Here is a 21,613-nt window from a genome sequence, read left to right as displayed (position 1 = left end):
CGTCCCTCAGCCAACAGTCTCTCACAGTCTCTTCCCAGCAGTGCTGGTCCCTCGGTGTCTCACTCAGCAATGCGTGTCTCTTGCGTCTCTTTCCCAGCAGCACGTGTCTCTTTCAGGGATGCGTGTCTCTTTGGGCAGCACGTCTTCCTCAACCAGCAGTCAGAGAGAGTTCTGCTTCCAGGAGGACTCCTTTTGAGCCCGGAAGGGTGGTCAAACTAGCCAATCACAGCATCAGAACTCTAAGCACGTGAGAGAGTGGGGACCTCCCAGAACATTGTATTGTGCCACACCCAACAGAAATAACCCAGGTGGGCGGACTTTAAAGTCAGGATCTCCTCAGTTGCTAATAGCAATTCCCACCTTGGAGTTTACAAAGACTTATGGGTAGAAAAGCCACACTAAGTAATTTACTACACCGCAGGAGGACACAATTCAATCCATAACACACTGAGATGTGATAAGAATTACCACTTCTGGTTCTTTCAAATCCTTGATGATGGCACTAATCTCTGAAGTTCTTCCAGAGGTGCAGTACTGCTTCGGGTTTACTATCTTGGTAGAGAGGGGAAATTGCAGAGGCTTCAACTTAGCCCTAACTGCCATAAAATTTCTTACCCCACGAGTCAGGGAGCCGATCTGGAAATTCTGTCAATTGTTAAGTATACCGATTCCAACTATACACTCAGGAACTGGAGAAATAACCACAGGGTAAAAAAAAAAAAAAGGGCCCACAGAAAGTAAAACTTCAGTTAAGAGTGTCTATCACCTGAGCACTATAATCCCCATTTTGATTAGACAGCCACAGTGGTATTTTGTGTTTCCAGGAATTAGTATCTATTTAGAGCCAGTGTTTCATAATCCCCAAAAAGTCTGGGCATTTTATTTTCCCCAGTGCACAGACACTAATAAATGCCCACATGTTCCTTTGGGTAATGCTTAGAGGAATTTTTGCAGTATGCACTTGCAGTAATGCTTCAAGGTCCATCCTCAGGGGAACCACCTTTCAAACAAGGGATGCTGGGTTATGAATTGACTTAACTCTAGAAACTAGGTGAGAGACCATGATTCTTCACTGTGGTGACAAAAATTAGTTTTCTGGATACCAGATCTAACTTTTTTCTGTTATATGGATCAAGCAATGCTTTAATGGGCTGACTGCCCCTCTATTTTATTTCTAGAGATACCATGATTTAAGTATTTAGGTGATTTGAAAAAGAAAATATGTCACTTTGAGAATTAAGGTGTGCCTGACCCAACCCATGGTATTTCAATTGCCTTATATACAATGAGCAATGAATAAAGAAGACCAAAGAAGAATTGATGCATTTGAATTATGTTGTTGGCTAAGAATAGTGAATATACCATGGACTGCCAGAAAAATGAACAAATCTGTCTTGGAAGAAGTACAGCCAGAATGCTCCTTAGAAGTGAGGATGGTGAGACTTATCTCATACCCTTTGGACATGTTATCAGGAGGGACCAATCCCTGGAGAAGGGTATCATGATCGGTAAAGTAGAAGGTCAGTGAAGAGGAAGACCCTTAATTAGATGGATTGACACAGTGGGTACAACAGTGGCCTCAAACATAGCAAGGACTGTAAGGATGGAACAGAACTGGGCAGTGTTTTGTTCTGTTGTGCACAGGGTTGTTATGATTCAGAACTGACTCAATGGCACTTAACAACAAGGTACATATATACTGGCAAAGATCTATGTGGGGCAAGGAATTCTGGTTAACAGTACATTGCTGCTGACCTTTATGGTAAATGTGTCCACCTTGACTTTGGTAGTTAAGTGCTTGGCCCCGGCACTCCAGGATCCCATCATCCCCACTGAAATCACAGAGCTCAACTCAGTGACAATATCCCCCATGGTCATATATGGCCTACAAAGAAGACCAATTACAGAGATTTTGAAGGATGTGAGTGCTTCCTTCATTAACATATTTCTTAAAGTCTTAGTAAAAGGAGTGTTTTGTGGACCGCCTCATGGAGTCTACTAACAAGAGCACCGGTGATAGATATGCAAGTTGCCAATTATAAATCCACTCCAACATTCCTATCCCCCTAAATCTCTGGATTCGCTCTTCCACATCACATTAGGGAAGCTCTGGCATCTCCACTTCATTAAACTTAGGCTACTGTTGAGTTCATGTTTCAGTTAACCAACAAAATAAACTATTAGAGTCACATCCAGCTGCATAGGCTAACATATTTAAGACCAGAATTCCTAGTAAGTGCATCCATGTCAATAAATTCTACCCAATCCAGTGTTATAGTCCACCTTCAATAGCCTAACACTTAGAATCCATTCCCATGCATTTCCCTGGTTTCTGCCAATATATATTAACAACATCTTGCATTTTTTTTGTGCATAAGCTATTAATTGTGTGCCTTATATGCATGTGAAAGCTGGACAATGAATAACGAAGACCTAAGAAGAACTGACTGGCCTTTGAATTGTGCTGCTAGCAAAGAATATGGAAAATATCATGGGCTGCCAAAATAACAAATTGCCAAAAGATCTGTCCTGGAAGAGGTGCAGCCAGAATGCTCCTTAGAAGTGAGAATGACCAAACTTCGTCTCACCTACTTTAGTCATGTTTTCAGAAAGGACCATTTCCTAGAGAAGAATATTATGCTTGGTAAAGTAGAGGGTCAACAAAAACGGGGAAGACCCTCAATAAGATGGATTGACACAGTGGCTGCAATGATGGGCTCAAGTACAGCAAGGATTGTGAGGATGGGGCATGACCAGGCTTTTGTACATAGGGTCACTATGAATCGCAGCTGACTCGATGGCACCTAACAACACAGTCCTCCTGGAAAATGCAGAGATTTGACCCTAATTATGGGCCCAGTAGCAATGGGAGTGGTTGTACTGGGTCCTAAGAATGAACATCCCTTTTCAAGACATCTGCCAGATGAAGTGATAACAGGATTTTGAGGCAAAAGACAACCAGTTTCCTCAGATAAAGGTGGGCAAGCTACTTCCATGAGCCTCAGGAGGCTCAGAGTGACTTGGGGCTCAAGACTGTAGTTTCACCTGAGTCCAACCATGTTCTCATTTCAAGTTTCAGGGCCCCATTCTTTCCCAATGAATGACCTAACTTGTACATTAAAAATTTAGCAAGACTATGAATGCAAATGCAATCCTGACTGGAACATCATTAAAAACATGAATAAGAAAAGGAGGCCCCATTATCACTACTACTATTCAGTATTACATTGAATTGATGTTGTAGCTACTCAATAAGCCAAGAAATGAAAACAGACATATAAATAATGGAAATGAAAATATAAAATCGTTATTTTTGTAGTCAGTATGATTTTCTATCTAGAAAATCTAAATAAATCAACTGACAAACCATTAGAACTCATATGAGAGTACATATGAATCTAGATCAATGTACAAAAATGAACAGCCTTAATACACCATACACTTAAAGACATGTCCAAGAATGTTTACTACTGAATTGTTATAATGGCAAAAATTTGGAAAAAACCTAAATGTACACTGATAGAATGGTTAACTACATTTTTGGTATATTCCCACTATGAAATATTATACAACCATTGCACAGATGTAGACAACCTTAAAAAAAAAAAAAGTAAATTAAAAAACAAAAGAGAGTCTGCAATAATATTATCATATGATCCCATTTATGTAAAAACAAATAAATAATATAAATATGTATGTTTTTAAGTACATATGTTGTTGTTAGTTAGGGGCTATTACAGTGTTCCCATGTGACAGAGTGGAACTGCCCCACAGGGTTTTCTAAGCTGCAATCGTTATGGCAGCAGATCACCAGGTCTTTCTCCCATGCAGCTGCTGGGTAAGTTAGCCATGCGCCTAACCATTTGCCATTTTGCACCATCAGGGCTCCTTTAGGTATATATATACATGTATGTAACCGAAAATAAAAAGATGTGGAAGAAAACTCATAAAACTGTTAAAAAATATTTACCTTTGGAAAGGGAGGTAGTTAAGGAGACTTTCACATTTTATATATATATATATATCAGAAACCCAAGGAGGGGTCGCTATGAGTCGGGGCCGACTCGATGGCAAATAACAACAACAACAACAAATATATTTCTATACTGTTGAAATTTTTCATTAAAAAAGTATTTATGTATTGCTTGTATAATTGGGCTGACCAAAAACAAAAACAAAACAAAAAAGGAGCTGTGGTGGTATAGTGCCTAAGGGATTTGACTGCTAACCAAAAGGCTGGCGGTTCAAACCCACCAGTCACTCCTTGGAAGGAAGGTTGAGCAATCTACTTCCGTAGTGATACCACCTGGGAAACCCAAGGAGCAGTCGCTATGAGTTGGACTGGCTCGAATGCAATGAGTAAAGAGTTTGTCACCTGAGTGCGAGAAAACACCTTTCTCAGAGACCTCAGCTTATTTGAAAGCTTACTCAAGGACAGTTGTGACTTAAGACCATGACAACAAACTCTTCTCCATCCATCATCTATTTATCACTTGTTTTATTGACCAACTCATCTGATTGTTACTGATTACCTGCTATACATCGAACATCTGAAACAGATGGCATGACACACAATTCCTACAGTGCAGGGGAGCAGGTCACTGATTCTAATATCCTACCAGATTATTTTTTTCAGTAAAGCCTTGTAAAATAGCATCTAGAAATCCTCCCCACAAATTTGAAATTGTTTACTAGAAATTTTTATTCACTACTCCTAAAGGCGGGAGCTCTGGTAGCATAGTGGCTCAGGCACTTGACTGCTAACCAGAAGGCTGGCAGTGCAAATCCACCAGCCACTCCTCAGAAGGAAGATGGGGCAATCTACTTCTGTAGTGATACTGCCTCGGAAACTCAAGGAGGGGTCGCTATGAGTCGGGTCCGACTCGACAGCACATAACAACAACAACATTCCTAAAGGCAGTCTGTATTATAAGTAAGCTAGAAAATTTCTCCTTATTCATCCAACAGGATTATTTGGAAAAGCTCTCTAGCTGGACTTAGACATATTTCTAATCTTAGATATATGACAGATCCAGTTTGGTTTGTTATTAGTATTAAAAATGTTAATTAAAACCATTTCAGTCACATGTAACTCATACAAGAGGACATAAATACATTTATGGGAAAATGTTCACTTCTATTAGTAAGCAAAGAAATGTAAAATAAAACAGCTTATTAAATTAGCAGAATTAAAAAAAATATTTTAAATGACCAGAGCTGGTAAGGATACAGTGAAATTACTGCCTGAACACATTGCTGATGGCAGGGTACATTAGAAACTATTAGCAACATTTCTCAAGAGTCACAAAATACCAGTCTCTCTGACATACTAATCTCATGCTTGAGATTTATTCTTAGTAAATGACTGCAATGAAGGAAAACAGTTATTTGGACAAAGCTTCCATTATGGCATTATTTATAATAATGAAACTCTGGAAACGATCAAAATATTCAGAGAAAAGGAATATCACATAAAAATATTCCATAACCAGTCAATGGAATATTATACAACTATTTCAGATTATTTAATGAAGAGATTGTGATAACATGAGTGATGAAGCAATAGGGGGATTTAAAAAAAAAACAAAAAACAAAAACTTCCCTCAGCTGAGAATATATTGGTTTTAGTATAAAAAGCAGTAATTTTTATTTTAAAATCATGATTATGAAGTGTGGTAGTTCAGTTTGTGTGTCAACTTGGCTGGGCCTGGTTGAATGGTTGGGCAGATGGATGTAGTATTCCCCATGATCAGACTGGCAATCAACTCCATGGTGGAATCTACTGTGAGCAGCTGAGTAGCTGCCTTTAGGTATGTGGTCTGTTTCCCACATATAAGCAGCAGCTTTGGGAATGGTCTCTAGCCTATGGCATGCTTGGACCCTGCATGTAGCCGTGTCACTGTTCAGCAGCCTGCTATGCTCCGTCGATCTTGGGACTTACGATGGACCTAAATTAATGGCCTTCCATGTGGTTTGGTAACATCAGGACTATGCCTTTTTACTTGTCAACCTTGGGCTTCACAGCCTCAGCAGCCAGCAGCTGTCTGAGTGAAGAAACGCCTCTAGCTCCAGTGGGCCGGGAGCAGGAGCCAGAGCTGGACCCCAAGGTTGAGGGGCTTTCACCCAGCCCCTAGAGCCAGGCACTTTGAACTTGGCCTTAAAGCCTCCAAATTGTAAGAGAATAAACTCCTGTTTGTTTAAGCCATCCCATTTGTGGTATATTTTTTGTCAGAGCAGCACTAGGTAACCAGAACATGAAGCAACCATTTCTGATAGAATGTTAACTTTTAAAGGCAAAACATAGAATTTTACCTGCATTCAAATTACAGCTATATAAAATACTTATTCAGATGGATAAATTTCAAAGAAAACATGGGCTACAGTTCATGCTTTAGGCTGGTAGGTGTGTAGTTTATTTTTCTTTCTTTAAAAAAAATTTTTTTTGAGGGGGTGGTATTTTATAAGTTAGGAGATAAGTTTTGGTGACCTACCTGTTGCTCCTTTTTAAGGAATGTTTCAATCTCAGTATGAATCCGGTTCTCTTCTTCTGTTTTCATCCTTATCTTCTGTAAGAATAACAAACAAATATCAAGAGTTCTTCCTGGCTGGGTTGAGGATCAGAAGTCCTCAAGATAAAAAGGTATAGCTGTGACACTGCACAGGTTTCGCCAGCTGGGCTCCCAGAAATTTCCACACTATTGCTCCAGAGCTCCGGGTCAGTTCGCTTCAGATCAATTCGTGTTAACCAACATTGCTGAGCCATGTGTGTGGCACTGTGCTGGATACAAGCAAGTCCCCTGTTCCCTGGAAAGTGATGTCAATTTAAGGAAAGAAACAAGCTTCAAGAGGACAAGGTTCTTAGGCCTAGAAAAGGAAAACTCCAGAGTGCAAGGAAAAAAAAATTGTCATCATGGTCTGAAGCCATACCTGGGGAATAAGTTTTCAAATAAGCAGAAGTCTCTGAGAAAGGAGTCCTCCTGCACAAAGGTGACACACTTTCTAATGATGTTTACTCTTGACCATCCTCATCTGCCTGATATTCTTTTAGACATTTAGCCTACCTCCTCTAATGTTTCCTTCTCCTTATGGTTTTCATTGTGACTTCTCATCTGTATAATTTTAAATTTGATTGAAATTCAGTCCTCTACAATTTTTTTTTTCAAATTGTGGTCGAAATATGCATAACAAAACACGCCATTTCAACAATTCCTACAAGTACAATTGAGTGACACTGATTACATTCTTCAAGTTGTACAACCATCCTTGGTATCCTTCCCCACATCATTTCAGCACCATCAATATGAACTCAAATGCCCTCTAAGCAAAACAGGCCTCTAAAGTTTATGTTTCTAACTGGAGGAATAAAAAGTACTAGTTGGGTGAGCAAGGAACAGTGAAAACCTGAAGTTACCAATTGTCTTGTTTTGCTCTCTCCCTATAATTACCAGGAGGAATGTCTAGTGGTTTTACAAAATAAGGATAAAGTGACAAAGGAGAGAAAGTACAACCAATTTCCAAAGTCATTACAAGAGAAGCAGAAGATGGAGGCTACTGCTAACTCATCAGAATCTCTGCTGCCACATATGCAAGTCCTCAGTCGGTCTTATTTTTAATCACAAGTATTGGAGCTCAGGGAGAGTGAGAACAAAGATAGGAAAATCTCCCTCTTCCTCGTCCCTCATTAGCTGAGCCAATCTCAGGAGTGACAGTTCAAGTCCCACCTACCTAGTTCTTTCCTAACATAGCAATAATTACCTCAATCTCATCCAGCAGAAGTTCTTCTGCTTTGTTGCATTTTTTAAGGGTCTGAGCAATCTGCAGCTCAGTGTTTTTCTTCATATAGTGACTCTCCATGTTGGTTTTTGCCTTCATCTCTTGCAACTGGTCCTTGAGGTGAGCAATATATTCATTCCGATTCTGTGGAGGAAAGACCAGATTTCTAAATTTAGAAATACACTCTGTCTTCTTTCAGTTCAAGGAGCTCTGGTGGCATAGTAGGTAAGCCACTTGGCTGCTAACCAGAAGGTCAGTGATTCAAACCTACTAGCCTCTGCGTGGGAAGAACGTGAGGCAATCTACTTCTATAAAGACTTATAGCCCTGGAAACACAAAGGGGGTAACTGTGAGTCAGAACTGACTCAGTGGCAGTGGTTCCCCGCCCCACCCCCCACCGCCTTTCAATTCAGGCAGTGGGCTTAAACTCACTTATTGTATTTCAAAATCAACAAGGAACAGGATCTCTTTTTCTGCCCTCTGAAAACGTAGCACATCATCACACTACAGAAAATTTAGCCAATGATTATGGGTGGTATAAATTAAAATGAAAGATAATATAGTAGTTCTAAGGAACAGGACTGTGAGATTCTTTTCCTAGGCACAAAGTTTGAGTTCTCTGCATCCACCCAGACTTCCAACTCAAACCCCACCAGCTGTATGATTTGGCCGAGCCACTTAACCTTCCCAAGTCTTTTCCTCTATAAAACAGAAATATGAATATCTACTTTGCCTGAAACATCTCAGAGAATGATTATAAGGACAGAGAATATGTATAAAAACTCTTTGAAAGGTACAAAGTGCTCTACAACTTTAAAGTCTCAATATTCATTAGAGAAATATTTATTCACTACCAGGCATTGAGCTAGGCATTAGGTAAACAGTGAAAATAGAAAGAGACATGGTCCCCAACCTCAGGGAGCTTACAGTCTACTGGAAGAACTGTGGTTAAAAGGAAACAACGATATGTAAAACTTTTTTCTTTTTCTGGAATTAGGGAAACTCTATTGAGGTTTTCCCATACTAATATTTCCTCACACTATGATGACCATTCCCAACCCTCTTCCTAGTTGCGAGAGAAGGGAAGGATAAGCACAGGGAATGAGGATTACCCAAACAGGTAGACTACGAATATACTGATGCCACTTTCAAAGTCAACATACCAAAAAATAAATTTTGGAAAGAATTTCACATTTAAAAATGAGGTAGACATCAAGAAAAAATTGGAATTTTTAAATTTCCTTAGACATATTTTACTACTAAGCATAGTACTTATTAAGAATTATGTTCAGAGGATGGCTGAATAGGACACACTCTGTTCTGGATAGCAGTAATGATAAAATAAGTAATAGGGGAAAAAAAGAAGGACCACACACAAAATTAAATATTTATAGTATTTCTTACATCCTATGAGACTTCACTCCAGCCATTTAACAGTTTGAACATTTATCATATTGTTAAAAAACAATATGGGTTTGGGAGGAAATAACAAGGGAGACTTGTGTTAGTTTGAATGAATACTCTGAGAAACCCAAAAAACCAAATCCATTGCCTTCAAGTTGACTACAATTCATAGTTCCACCCTGTGGGACAAAGCAGGACTGGCTCCAAGGGTTTTCAAGGCTATAATCTTTACTTAAGCACATGCCACATCGTCCTCCCACTGAGTGGTTGGTGGGCTCCAACTCCTGACTTTTATGGTTAGCATCGGAGTGCTTAACCACTGCACTGCCAGAGATCCTTAGGATACTCTGAGAAAGGGATGTTTAAACTGAGACCTGAAGGGTAAGTCAGTCATGTGAAGAGTGAGGTCAAAGGGAATTCCAAGAAAAGGGAAAAGGGTGTGCTGAATTCATGAGGCAGCAATGACCTAGAAACATTCTGAGAATTGAACAAAAACTGTGGAGGCACTAGCCTAGTGAGTGTGAAGAGTGGACAAGACGAGGTTGTGGCATTGCTAGAGATGTTGTCACCCAGTACGGTAACTCATGCCGTCACTTTCCCCAGGGACTTCCTCCTGTATCAGACCATACAGAATCCTTATTAATGTTTATTATCAATTTTAATGATAGAATAATATGAGATAAATATAGTTATAAATTGCTGAAATGTAATATTTCTTAGATTATATGAATATAAACAAATTGTATTGTAAATTCTTTCTGCATTGAATTACAATATTATTAGTTACAACATTACTAGTAACTGAGCAGAAGCCTTTCTTGATTTTTTTCCATTTTCTACAATTACAACTTCATTCTCAAAAATGTTATTGATACAGGTTCACAATAAAACATTAGAAAATTTGACAAAATCAGCAAAAACACCAATAGCAATGAAAACAACAGTGTGTGCTTGTAGCACATATAGAAGAAACCACATGACTCAAAGCATTCAATTTACAATCATTGTAATTGCGTAATAATGACAGCTCAGACCAGAGTGAAATAAAAGGCTCAAAAAGAAAATTAGCATACAGTTTTAGCTTGTAGGTATATTGGTAGATGTAAACTGGGCTTAAGAGAAATGTTTTTGTTGTTATAATTGGAAGAGTTGCATCAGCAAATGAAGGGCTGAAAGCTTTACTCTAGCCACATCTTTACAGTAGAGCCAACCTTAATGAGGTGGCTAGAGTAAAGCTTTCAGCCCTTTATTTGCTGATGTGGCATGACTCAAAATAAGCAGAAACAGCTGCAAACATCCATTAATGATTGAAATGTGGAATCCTCGAACTATGAATGTAGGAAAATTGGAAGTCAACAAAAATGAAATGGAATGTTTGAAGATAGATATCCTAAATATTAGTGAGCTGAAATGGACTGGTAATGGCCATTCTGAATTGCACAATCATATGGTCTACAATGCTGGGAATGATAAGTTGAAGAGGAACAGGATCATTCATATTCATTGTCAAAAAGAACATTTCAAGTTCTATCCTGAAGTACAGCACTGTCAATTACAGGACAATATCCATATGCCTACAAGAAAGACCAGTTAAAGTGACTATTATTCAAATTTGTGCACCAATCATGAATGCCAAAGATGAAAAAATTGAAGATTTTCACCAGCTTCTGAAGTCTGAATAGATCAAACATGCACTCAAGATGCACTGATAATTACTGGTGATTGGAATCTGAAAGTTGGAAACACAGAAGTTGGAAAATATGGCTTTGGTGATAGAAATGATGCTGGAGATTGCATGATAAAATTTTGCAAGATCAAAGCTTATTCACTGGAAATATCTTTTTTTCAACAACATAAACAGTAACTATACATGTGGACCTCACCAGATAGAATACACTGGAATCAAAATCAGCTACATCTGAGGAAAGAAACAATAGAGAAGCTAAGTATCATTCGTCAGAATAAGGCCAGGGTATGACTGCAGAACAGACCATCAATTGCTTATATGCAAGTTCAAGCTGAAGCTGAAGAAAATTAAAACAAGTCCACAAGAGCCAAAGGGCAACCTCCAGTATATCTAACCTGAAATTATAGACCAACTCAAGAATGCATTTGATGCACTGAACACTAATGACTGAAAAACAGAAAAGCTGTGGGATGACATTGAGGATATTATACATGAAGAAAGCAAAATATCATTAAAAAGACAGGAAATGAAGAGAATACCAAAATGGATGTCAGAAGAGACTCTGAAACTTGTTCTTAAATGTAGAGTGGTTAAAGCGAATGAAGAAATGATGAAGTAAAAGAGATGAAGATTTTAAAGGACAGTTCAAGAGGACAAAGTAAAGTATTATAATGAAATGTGCAAAGACCTGGAGTTAGAAAACCGAACATAAAGAACATACTCAGCATTTCTCAAGCTGAAAGAACTGAAGAAAAAAATTCAAGCCTTGAGTTTCAAAACTGAAGGATTCCACGGGTAAAATATTAAACAATGCAGGAAATCTTAAAAGAAAATGGAAGGAATACAAAGAATCACGGTACTAAAAAGAATCGGTTGACGTTCAAACACTTCAGGAGGTAGCATATGATCAAGCACCTATGGTATTGAGGGAAGAAGTCCAAGCTGCAGTGAAGGCAAGACTCCAGATGAAATAGCCACAAGATGTTTCAACAAACGGAGGCAATGGTAGAGGCACTCAATCATCTATGCCAAGAAGTATGGAAGACAACTACTTGGCCAAACAACTGGAAGAGATCCATATTTATGCCCATTCCAAAGAAAGGTGATCCAACAGAATGAAGAAATCCTTGAACAATATCATTAATATCACACACAAGTAAATTTTTGCTGAAGATCATTCCAAACACAGTTGCAGCAGTACATCAACAGAGAACAGAAATTTAATCCAGAATCAGAACAGAATGTGCAATGTGAGACATCATTACTGATGTCAGATGGATCTGGGCTGAAAGCAGAGAATGAATACCAGAAATATGTTTATCTGTGTTTTATTGACTACACAAAGGCATTTGACTGTGTGGATCTTAACAAATTATGGATAACGCGGCAAAGAATGGGAATTTCAGAACCTTAATTGTGTTCATGTGGAACCTGTACATAGACCAAGAGACAGTCAGGGTGGTATCCTTTCACCATACTTATTCACTCCTTATGCTGAGCAAATAATCTGACAAGATGGACTATATGAAGGACACAGCATCAAGATCATCATTAACAACCTGAGATATGCAAATGACACAATTTTGCTTGCTGAAAGTATAAAAGATTGAAGCACTTACTGATGAAGATCAAAGACTGCAGCCTTCACTATGGATTACACCATGTTGTTGTTGTTAAGTGCCATCAAGTCAGCTCCAACTCACAGCAACCCTACATATAACATAACAAAACACTGCCTGGTCCTGCACCATCCTCACAATCCTTGCTATTTCTGAGCCCATCATTGCAGTCACTGTGTCCATCCATGTCATTGAGGGTCTTTGTGGATCCAAGTAAAATGAAATCCCTGACAACTTCAATCTTTTCTCCTTTTATCATGATGTTGCTTATTGGGCCAGTTGTGAAGATCTTCTTTTTCTTTATGTTGAGGTGTAATCCATATTGAAGACTGTAGTCTTTGATCTTCATCAGTAAGTGCTTCAAATCATCTTCACTTTCAGCAAGCAAGGTTGTGTCATCTGTATTATCACAGGTTGTTTATGAGTCTTCCCCTAATCCTGATACTGCATTCTTTTTCATATAGTCCAGCTTCTTGGATTATTTGCTCAATATTCAAATTAAATGAGTGTAGTGAAAGGATACAATGCTGACACACACCCTTCTTGATTTTAAACCATGCAGTATCTCTGTAGTTATTAAAGTTGTGTGTCACTTGGCTGGGCCATGATTTTGAGTGGCTGTAGTTATTGCCCATGATGAGATTAGTTATGCACTCCATGGTGGAATTTTCTTTGAGCTGCTAAGAGCTGCCTTTGGGGTGTGGCCTGCTTCTAGTATATAAGCAGAAGCTTTGAGAAAAGTCTCAAGCTTTTGGTACATTTGGATCCTGCATTTGGCTGAGTCTTCACCTCAGTGTCCTGACATATTATCTGCCGATCTTGGGATTGTTCCTGGACTTGAACTAATGACCTTCCATGTTGTCTGATAATTTTGCGACTATGCCATTTTACCTGTCATTTGTCAGCCACAGCAGCCAGTAGCTGCATGAGTCAGAAAGAAGCCTCCAGCTCCAGCAGGCCAGGAACTAGAGGCAGAGCTGAAGCCCAAGGTCGAGGGGCCTTCACCCAGCCCCTAGAATTGGCAGCTTGAACTCAGAATTCTAGCTTCCTAAACTGTAAGAGAACAAATCCCTGTTTGTTAAAGCCATTTAGTATGATTATGTCTGTTATAGCAGCACTAGAGAATCAAAACAATCCCCTTGTTCTGTTCAAACAACAGCCTCATGATATATGTACAGGTTCCTCATGAGCACAATTAACTTGTCCTGGAATATCCATTTTTCTCAATGTTATCCATAATTTGTTATGATCCTGACAGCCAAATGCCTTTACAGTCAATGAAACACAGGTAGACATCTTTCTAGTATTCTTCACTTTCAACTAAGATCCTTCTGACATCAGCAATGCTATCCCTCATTCCACATCCTCTTCTGAATCCAGCTTGCATTTCTGGAAGTTCCCTGTCAATATATTGCTATAATCATTTTTTAATTATCTTCAGCAATATTTTGTTTGCGTGTGACATTATTGTTTGATAACTTCCACATTCTGTTGGATCACCTTTCTTGATGAAATGGGCACAAATATGGTTCTATTCCAGTCAGTTGGCCAGGTAGCTGTCTTCCAAATTTCTTGGCATAAAGGAGTAAGTGCCTCCATTTCTGCATTCATCTATTGAAACAGCTCAATAGGTATTCTGTTGATTCCTGAAGGTTGTTTTTCACCAATTCCTTCAGTGCAACCTCAACTTCTTTCTTCAATACCATTGGTTCTTGATCATATGCTACCTTCTGAAACAGCTGGACATCAACCAATTCTTTTTGATATAGTTACTCTGTGTATTCCTTTCATCTTCTTTTGATACTTCCTGCATCATTCAAGATTTTGCCCATAGAATCCTTTAGTATTGCAACTTAAGATCTGAATTTTTCCTCAGTTCTTTCAGATTGAGAAATGCCGAGTGTGTTTTTCCCTTTTGGTTTTTTAATGCCAGGTCTTTGAATATTTCATTATAATACTTTACTTTGTCTTCTCAAGCTATCCTTTGAAATCTTCAATTCTTTTATGTCAGCATTTCTTCCATTCACGTTAGCTACTCTACATTCAAGAGCACTTCAAACTAGCTGCTGAAAACTTATGAATAGCTGTGGAACACTGTCTGATATATTACTGGAAAACTTTATTAATAACCATGAAACACTGTCTGATATAGTGCTGGAAGATGAGCCCCTCAGATTGGAAGGCATTCAAAATACAACTGGGGAAGAGCTGCCTCCTCAAACCAGAGTTGACTTTAGTGACGTGGATAGAATATAGCTTTCAGTACCTTCATTTTGCTGATGGGGCAAAACTCAAAATGGGAAGAAACAGCTGAAAACTTTCATTAATAACTGAAACATGGAATGGACAAAGTATGAATCTAGGAAAATTGGAAGTTGTAAAAAATGAAATGGAACAGATAAAGATTGATATCCTAAGCATTAGTCAGCTGAAATGGACTGGTATCGGCCATTTTGAATAAATCATATGATCTACTATGCCAGGAATGACAAATTAAAGAGGAATGGCATTGCATTCATCATCAAAAAAGAACATCTCAAGATCTATCCTGAAGTACAATGCTGTCAGTGATAGGATAATATCCATACATCTACAAGGAAGACCAATTAGTGCTACTATTACTCAAATTTACACACCAACTACAAAAGCCAAAGATGAAGAAATTGAAGATTTTTACCAACTTTTGTAGTCTGAAATTGACCAGACATGCAATCAAGATGGAGATTGGAAACAAGTAGAATCATCAGTGGTTGAAAACTATGACCTTGGTGATAGAAATGACACCAGAGATTGCATGATAGAATTTTATAAGACCAACACTTATTCATTGCAACTACCTTTTTTCCACAACATAAACAGTGGCTATACACTTGAACCTTACCAGATGGAATATACAGAAATCAGATCAACTACATCTGTGGAAGGAGACAATGGAGAAGCTCAATATCATCAGTCAAAACAAGGCCAGGAGCTGACTGTGGAAAAGAAAATAAACTGCTTATATGCAAGTGCAAACTGAAGCTAAAGAAAATTAAAATAAATCCATGAGAGTCAATATATTATATGCCACCTGAATTTAGAGACCAAATGAAGCACAGATTTGACAAATTGAACACCAGTGACCAAAAACCAAATGAATTGTGGGATGACATCAGGAACATCATACATGAAGAAAGTAAAAGGTCATTAAAAAGACAGGAAAGGAAGAAAAGACCAAAATGGATATCAGAAGAGACTCTGAAACTTGGATTACACCATATTGTTGTTGCTACGTGCTGTCGAGTTGGCTGTGACTCATAATGACCCTGTGTACTACAGGACAAAATACTGCCCAGTCTTGCACCAGCAAAAATCCTCACAAATGGACCAATAAACAACATCATGATAAATGGAGAAAACATTGAAGTTGTCAAAGATTTCATTTTACTTGGATACACAATCAATGCCCATGGAAGCAGCAGTCAAGAAATCAAATGATGTGTATTGCACTGGGAAATCTACTGCAAAAGATCCCTTTAAAGTGTTCAAAAGCCAAGCTATCACTTTGAGGACTGAGTTGTGCCTGACCCAAGCAAACTATTTTCAATTGCCTCATATGCATGTGAAAGCTGGACAACGAATAAGGAAGATCAAAGAAGAATTGATGACTTTGAACTACAGTGTTGACAAAGAATACTGAATACACTATGGATTGCCAGAAGAATGAACAAATCTGTCTTGGAAGAATTACAGCAAGAATGCTGTACCTTGTCTCACATACATGTTATCACATACATGGCAAGACCTTGTCTCACATACATGTTATCGGGAGGGACCAGTCTCTGGAGAAGGTAAAGTACAGCATCAGTGTAAAAGGGGAAGACCCTCAACAAAATGGATTGACACAGTGGCTGCAACGATAGGCTCAAAAATAGCAAAAACTGTGAGAATGGAGCAAGACTGCAGTATTTTGTTCTATTATATAGAACTATGAGTTGGAACTGACTCAGTGGCACCTAACAAAACAACAGGGATATTTTTATACAAAAATAATAAACTTCTGCTGACATACAGTACAAAAATTTTATAGACAGTTATTTTGGTGTCACTCCCTCTGACAGTATTACCAGTATGGTCTGTACCCTCCTAGTGATGCCATTGGAGGTTGGAGAGGTAGATGAGAAGAAACCAGGCAAGACCTCAGAGGTCCTATTAGGGACTGTGGATTTTATTCCAAATGCCACAGGAAGCCTAAGAAGGGTTTTAGTCAGGGAGGTAATATTGGATGGTTTGAAAAGAATCAGTATAATCTCACAAAGAGGTGATTCAAGTTAGCTGACAGCCTAATAAGCAAACAAATAACTAAAACAAAAATACATGGCTGTAATTAGAAAACTTTGTCTCTGTAAATATAAACCAACTTTAATCTTACCATCTAAGCTGGATGGAATGAGCTGTAAATATTGGAAGAAGAAGCAAAAAAGAAATTGGTCAGTATCATCTGTGATGGTTATGTTTGTATGTCAACTTGGCTAGGCCTCGTTGAGTGGCTGGGCAGTTGGATGTAGTATTCCCCATGATGAGACTGGTAATCAACTCCATGGTGGAATCTACTGGGAGCAGCTGAGTAGCTGCCTTAGGGAATGTGGTCTACTTCCTGTATTTAAGCAGAAGCCTTGGGAATGGTCTCTAGCCTATGGCACTCTTGGACCCTGCATGTAGCCGTGTCATTGCTCAACAGCCTGCTATGCTCTGCTGACCTTGGGACTTACAATGGACTTCAGTTAATGGCCTGCCGTGTGGTTTGGTAACATTGGGACTGTGCCTTTTTACTTGTCAACCTTGGGGCTTCTCAGCCTCAGCAGCCAGCAGCTGCCTGAGTGAAGAAACGCCTCTAGCTCCAGTGGGCAAGGAGCAGGAGGCAGAGCTGGACCCCAAGGTTGAGGGGCTTTCACCCAGCTCCTAGAGCCTGGCACTTTGAACTTGGATTTAAAGCCTCTAAATTGTAAGAATAAACTCCTGTTTGTTAAGGCCATCCCATTTGTGGTATATTTCTCGTCAGAGCGGCACTAGGTAACCAGAACATCATCCATAACAAAAAGCAAATGCAGTTTAAAGATTCACAAACCCCTAAGATTAATCAGAAAGAAATTCTTTAAGACATGTTGTCCAACTTCTTTGCATGACCTTCTAGAATCATTCGAATTACGTAACAATTACTCCATCTGTATTAGAACCATTCAAAAGGGATGCATATCTCTGGCAGAGAATATGCTACAAGCTCACCCTATAATATGTCTTAGTACTTCATAACCTCTTGCAAGCTGTGGGATTGTGGGCAATTTATTTAACTTTTTTAAGCCTATTTTCTCATTTATAAAATCCTGCCTAGTGCCTAGCACAAAACAGGTGCTCAATAAATGTGCATTAAATGAGTTTTAAAAGATGTGTGTAGTAGTTCAGTTTGTGTGTCAACTTGGCTGGGCCTGGTTGAGTGGCTGGGCAGCTGGATGTAGTATTCCCCATGATGAGACTGGTAATCAACTCCAAGGTGGAATCTACTGTGAACAGCTCAGTAGCTGCCTTAGGGACTGTGGTCTGCTTCTCATATATAAGCAGCAGCTTTGGAAATGGTCTCTAGCTTATGGCACGCTTGGACCCTGCCTGTAGCTGTGTCGTTGTTCAGCAGCCTGCCATGCTCTGCCGACCTTGGGACTTACAATGGACTTAAATTAATGGCCTGCCATGTGGTTTGGTAACATCAGACTGTGCCTTTTTACTTGTCAACCTTGGGTTTGTCAGCCTCAACAGCCAGCAGCTGTCTGAGCAAAGAAAAGCCTCTAGCTCCAGTGGGCCGAGAGCAGGAGGCAGAGCTGAAGCCCAAGGTCGAGGGGCTTTCACTTGGACTTTTAACTTGCACTTTTAACTTGGACTTAAAGCCTCCAAATTGTGAAAATAAACTTCTGTTTGTTAAGGCCATCCCATCTGTGGCATATTCCTGTCAAGAGTGGCACTAGGGAACCAGAACAATGTGTTTCTTTGGATCACATTTATTTCCTTCCTTCTTTCTACACCGTCCCCCTTTCTTCTCCTTCAGCTCTCTCCTCTCTCCTTCCCTTCCATTTCTACATTGTCCAGCAGCCAATGATAAATCTGAGTCTCTAGGAAGACTCAAGTGAGATGTGATGGTTTAATTTCTTCATTAACTGGAATGTATATAATCCTTTAGATTTTCTTCAAGGTTCAGCTTATATACCACTTAATTCCATGAAACCTTTTCCAGAAAACCTCAGCCCACATAAATAACTGTAGTTTTGTTTCTCACAGAATTTAATAGTTGAACAGTTGGTATTCAATAACTAGTACTCACACAAATCATACTTGCAAAAACTCAAGAGTATGTTCTTGCTAGTTTTCATTATTAAAATAAATATTAAGTCTTTCAGAGTAACAATAAGTCTTCAGAGTAACAATATAAAGATCAGAAATGTACAGTTAAAATTCCAGGAGTTTCTGCCTATGGAAAACAGAAGGCATTACATTATATAATTGATTACAAGGTCCAACGACATTGGTTTACTATTACACTGTGTTGAGCCAAAGGCATCTGGTTTTAATGCTGTTGCCATGGGCCACTGATTACTCTGAGTTCCCTCCTGTATTGCTGCTATTCTGCATAAGCCTATTTTTATGACCCTTGTGGTGCAGTTAATTACTTGGTATGGCTCTTCTCACCATGGTCTTTGTGACTCCCACCAGATGATGGGGGTAGAACTATGCAAAGGTAAGGTGCTTGACCCTCACTAAGGGGATTAGACAGCTTGCTAATAATGATAATGTAAATAAGGTACATGGTGCCCTTGGGGGTGGACTATGCAAATTAGGTGAATGGAACGTTAATGTGGGTATTGGTCAAGTGTGTTATTTCAGTAGGCTTAAAATAAGCCCTCTCAGAGGCAGAAAGGGGGATCTCACTACCAGCAAGAAGGAGCAGCCTGGAGCAGAGCATATCCTTGAATCCAAGATCCCTGTGCTGGATTTCCTTGGCAGCAAGATGGTGGCAGCAGAACCAAGAGACTGGCACAAGACAGAGTTGTGGCCTTGCCAGACCATGGAGTGAGAAAGCTGAGTACTTTTGGGCAGGAGGCTTGCTGGCTGAGTAGGGTGCATCTATCAGCAGAGCTAAAAGAGCTTTGTAACACTTGCTCTAGCAGGGCAGAGGCTAGGCTGAGAGGACAAGGGCCAAAGAAAGGGATGCCTATGAACATGGCAGAGGGGAAGCTGTCTTGATTGAAGAATTGTACCCTAAGTATTCCTGAACCTAAATTGTAATAATAAACCTTCCCTAATAAACCCCATAACTATGAGTATGGTCTGTGAGTTCTGTGCAGCCATTATAATGAATTATTGAACCCAGCAGAGAAGCAGAGAGAATTGGTAAGAAGGTTGGATGGTGGCAGCATGTCTGACACCTCCATTTCATAGGAACCAGCCTTGGGCTGATGCTGCTGGTGGTGTTTCTCTCTCTTCCTTGTGAAGTTAGAGGAGGTCAGAGGATGCTGCCCCCATACCCTTTTTACAACCTTGAAGGAAGGTTGGGCAATCCTACTTCCATAGTGATACTGCCTCGGAAACTCAAGGAGGGGTTGCTATGAGTCAGGGCCGACTCGACGGCACATAACAACAACAACAACAACATGGTGACAGTGTTGGGCAATCCTACTTCCATAGTGATACTGCCTCGGAAACTCAAGGAGGGGTTGCTATGAGTCAGGGCCGACTCGACGGCACATAACAACAACAACAACAACATGGTGACAGTGTTGGGCAATCCTACTTCCATAGTGATACTGCCTCAGAAACCCAAGGAGGGGTCGCTATGAGTCGGGGCCGACTCGACGGCAAATAACAACAACAACAAATGGTGACAGTGTGGAAAAATAGAGGAGGATATAAAGTATTGACAGGCTTTTGTTGTTATGTGCTGTCGAGTTGATTCCAACTTATAGCATCCCTATAGGACAGAGTAGAACTGCTCCATAGGGTTTCCTAGGCTGTAATCTTTATGGAAGTAGTTCATCAGGTCTTTTCTCCCATGAAGCCACAGGTAAGTTTGAACTGTTGACCTTTTGGTTAGCAGCCAAGTGCTTGACCATTGCACCACTTGGCTAGTGATGGTAAAACTCATAATCAAAGCATACACTAACAAGTGGATTGAAGTGTTATTTCATTTATTCATCTTCCTATCTTAAATTCCTTTTAAAATTTTCACTAAGGAAAGTTGTACCTTCACCCCCATCCACCACCATAACCCTGGTTGTTGATGTTGTCTGGAGCTTTCCCTGTGGTTAAAGTTTGTAGATTTAAGTAGCATTTTTGTGGGTTTTAATGGCAGACCACTTTACTTCCAAATCCCAAAGTTGCCTTCTGGCTGGACTTTTGGGCTTGTTACTGGAATTCAAAGAGGTATGACTTAGTAATGGAAAGAAGCAGTCAACCAATTAAGAGTTAACAAGGCACTAATGGCTGCCCACAACATTGTGAGCCAAAGACTTTTTAATAGTAGTGTCTGTTTTCATAATTGAACACAAAATAGGGAAGAGAGTACTGGTTTCTGAACTTTGTGGAAGCTACTGTCTGGAGAATTTGGAACTTGTTTCACACTTCAGGCTGTCTCTTTGGTTGGATTTAAAAAGGGAAATAGGGATGTAGTCTATTAACTGATAAAAACCACAGGGGAAAAAAACAGTTCTGTATTGTAAAGTAGCATTTGTATCTGTCTGTCTGTCTGTGGCTAAGAATGGCTGGGTCTGTGAATAAACTCTGAGCTAAACAGAGTATCTCATTCTGAGGTGCAATAAACATAATCAAGTCCAACTTTCCAAGACTTCAAGCTCCAGTACCACTCATGGCTTTCATTTCCATTTGAATATTACCTTTCCCAGGTCAAACATCTCAATTTCTTTTTATCTTTCCTTTTGTCATAAAGTTTCCACACACCTCACTGTCTTGGGTGATTTCTCCTGATGTCTTAGGCTTGGTTCTCTAGAGAAGCAAGGTGGTATTGCTATGGTAGTAGATTACCCAACCTTCCTTCCAAGGAGTGGCTGGTGGGTTTGAACTGCCAGCCTTCAGGTTGACAGTTAAATGC

General features: G+C 39.5%; 1 protein-coding gene across 1 annotated transcript in view; it reads right to left on the bottom strand.

The window, feature by feature from the left end:
• IQCG (IQ motif containing G) overlaps positions 1 to 21,613 on the bottom strand; it is a 124,452-nt gene that overhangs the window by 45,240 nt on the left and 57,599 nt on the right. The window contains exons 8-9 of the mRNA XM_007949393.2: positions 7,756 to 7,917; positions 6,492 to 6,566 (exon numbers count right to left, since the gene is read on the bottom strand). Of these exons, the coding sequence (XP_007947584.2) occupies positions 6,492 to 6,566; positions 7,756 to 7,917 (237 nt within the window). The remainder of the gene's footprint in view (positions 1 to 6,491; positions 6,567 to 7,755; positions 7,918 to 21,613) is intronic.

Source organism: Orycteropus afer, unplaced genomic scaffold (genome assembly GCF_000298275.1).
Source record: "Orycteropus afer afer isolate SDZICR_OR568_19922 unplaced genomic scaffold, OryAfe1.0 scaffold00245, whole genome shotgun sequence".
Classification (NCBI taxonomy): domain Eukaryota; kingdom Metazoa; phylum Chordata; class Mammalia; order Tubulidentata; family Orycteropodidae; genus Orycteropus; species Orycteropus afer.
Note: the sequence above shows the minus strand (reverse complement) of the source record. Positions and strands in the feature narration are given on the sequence as shown.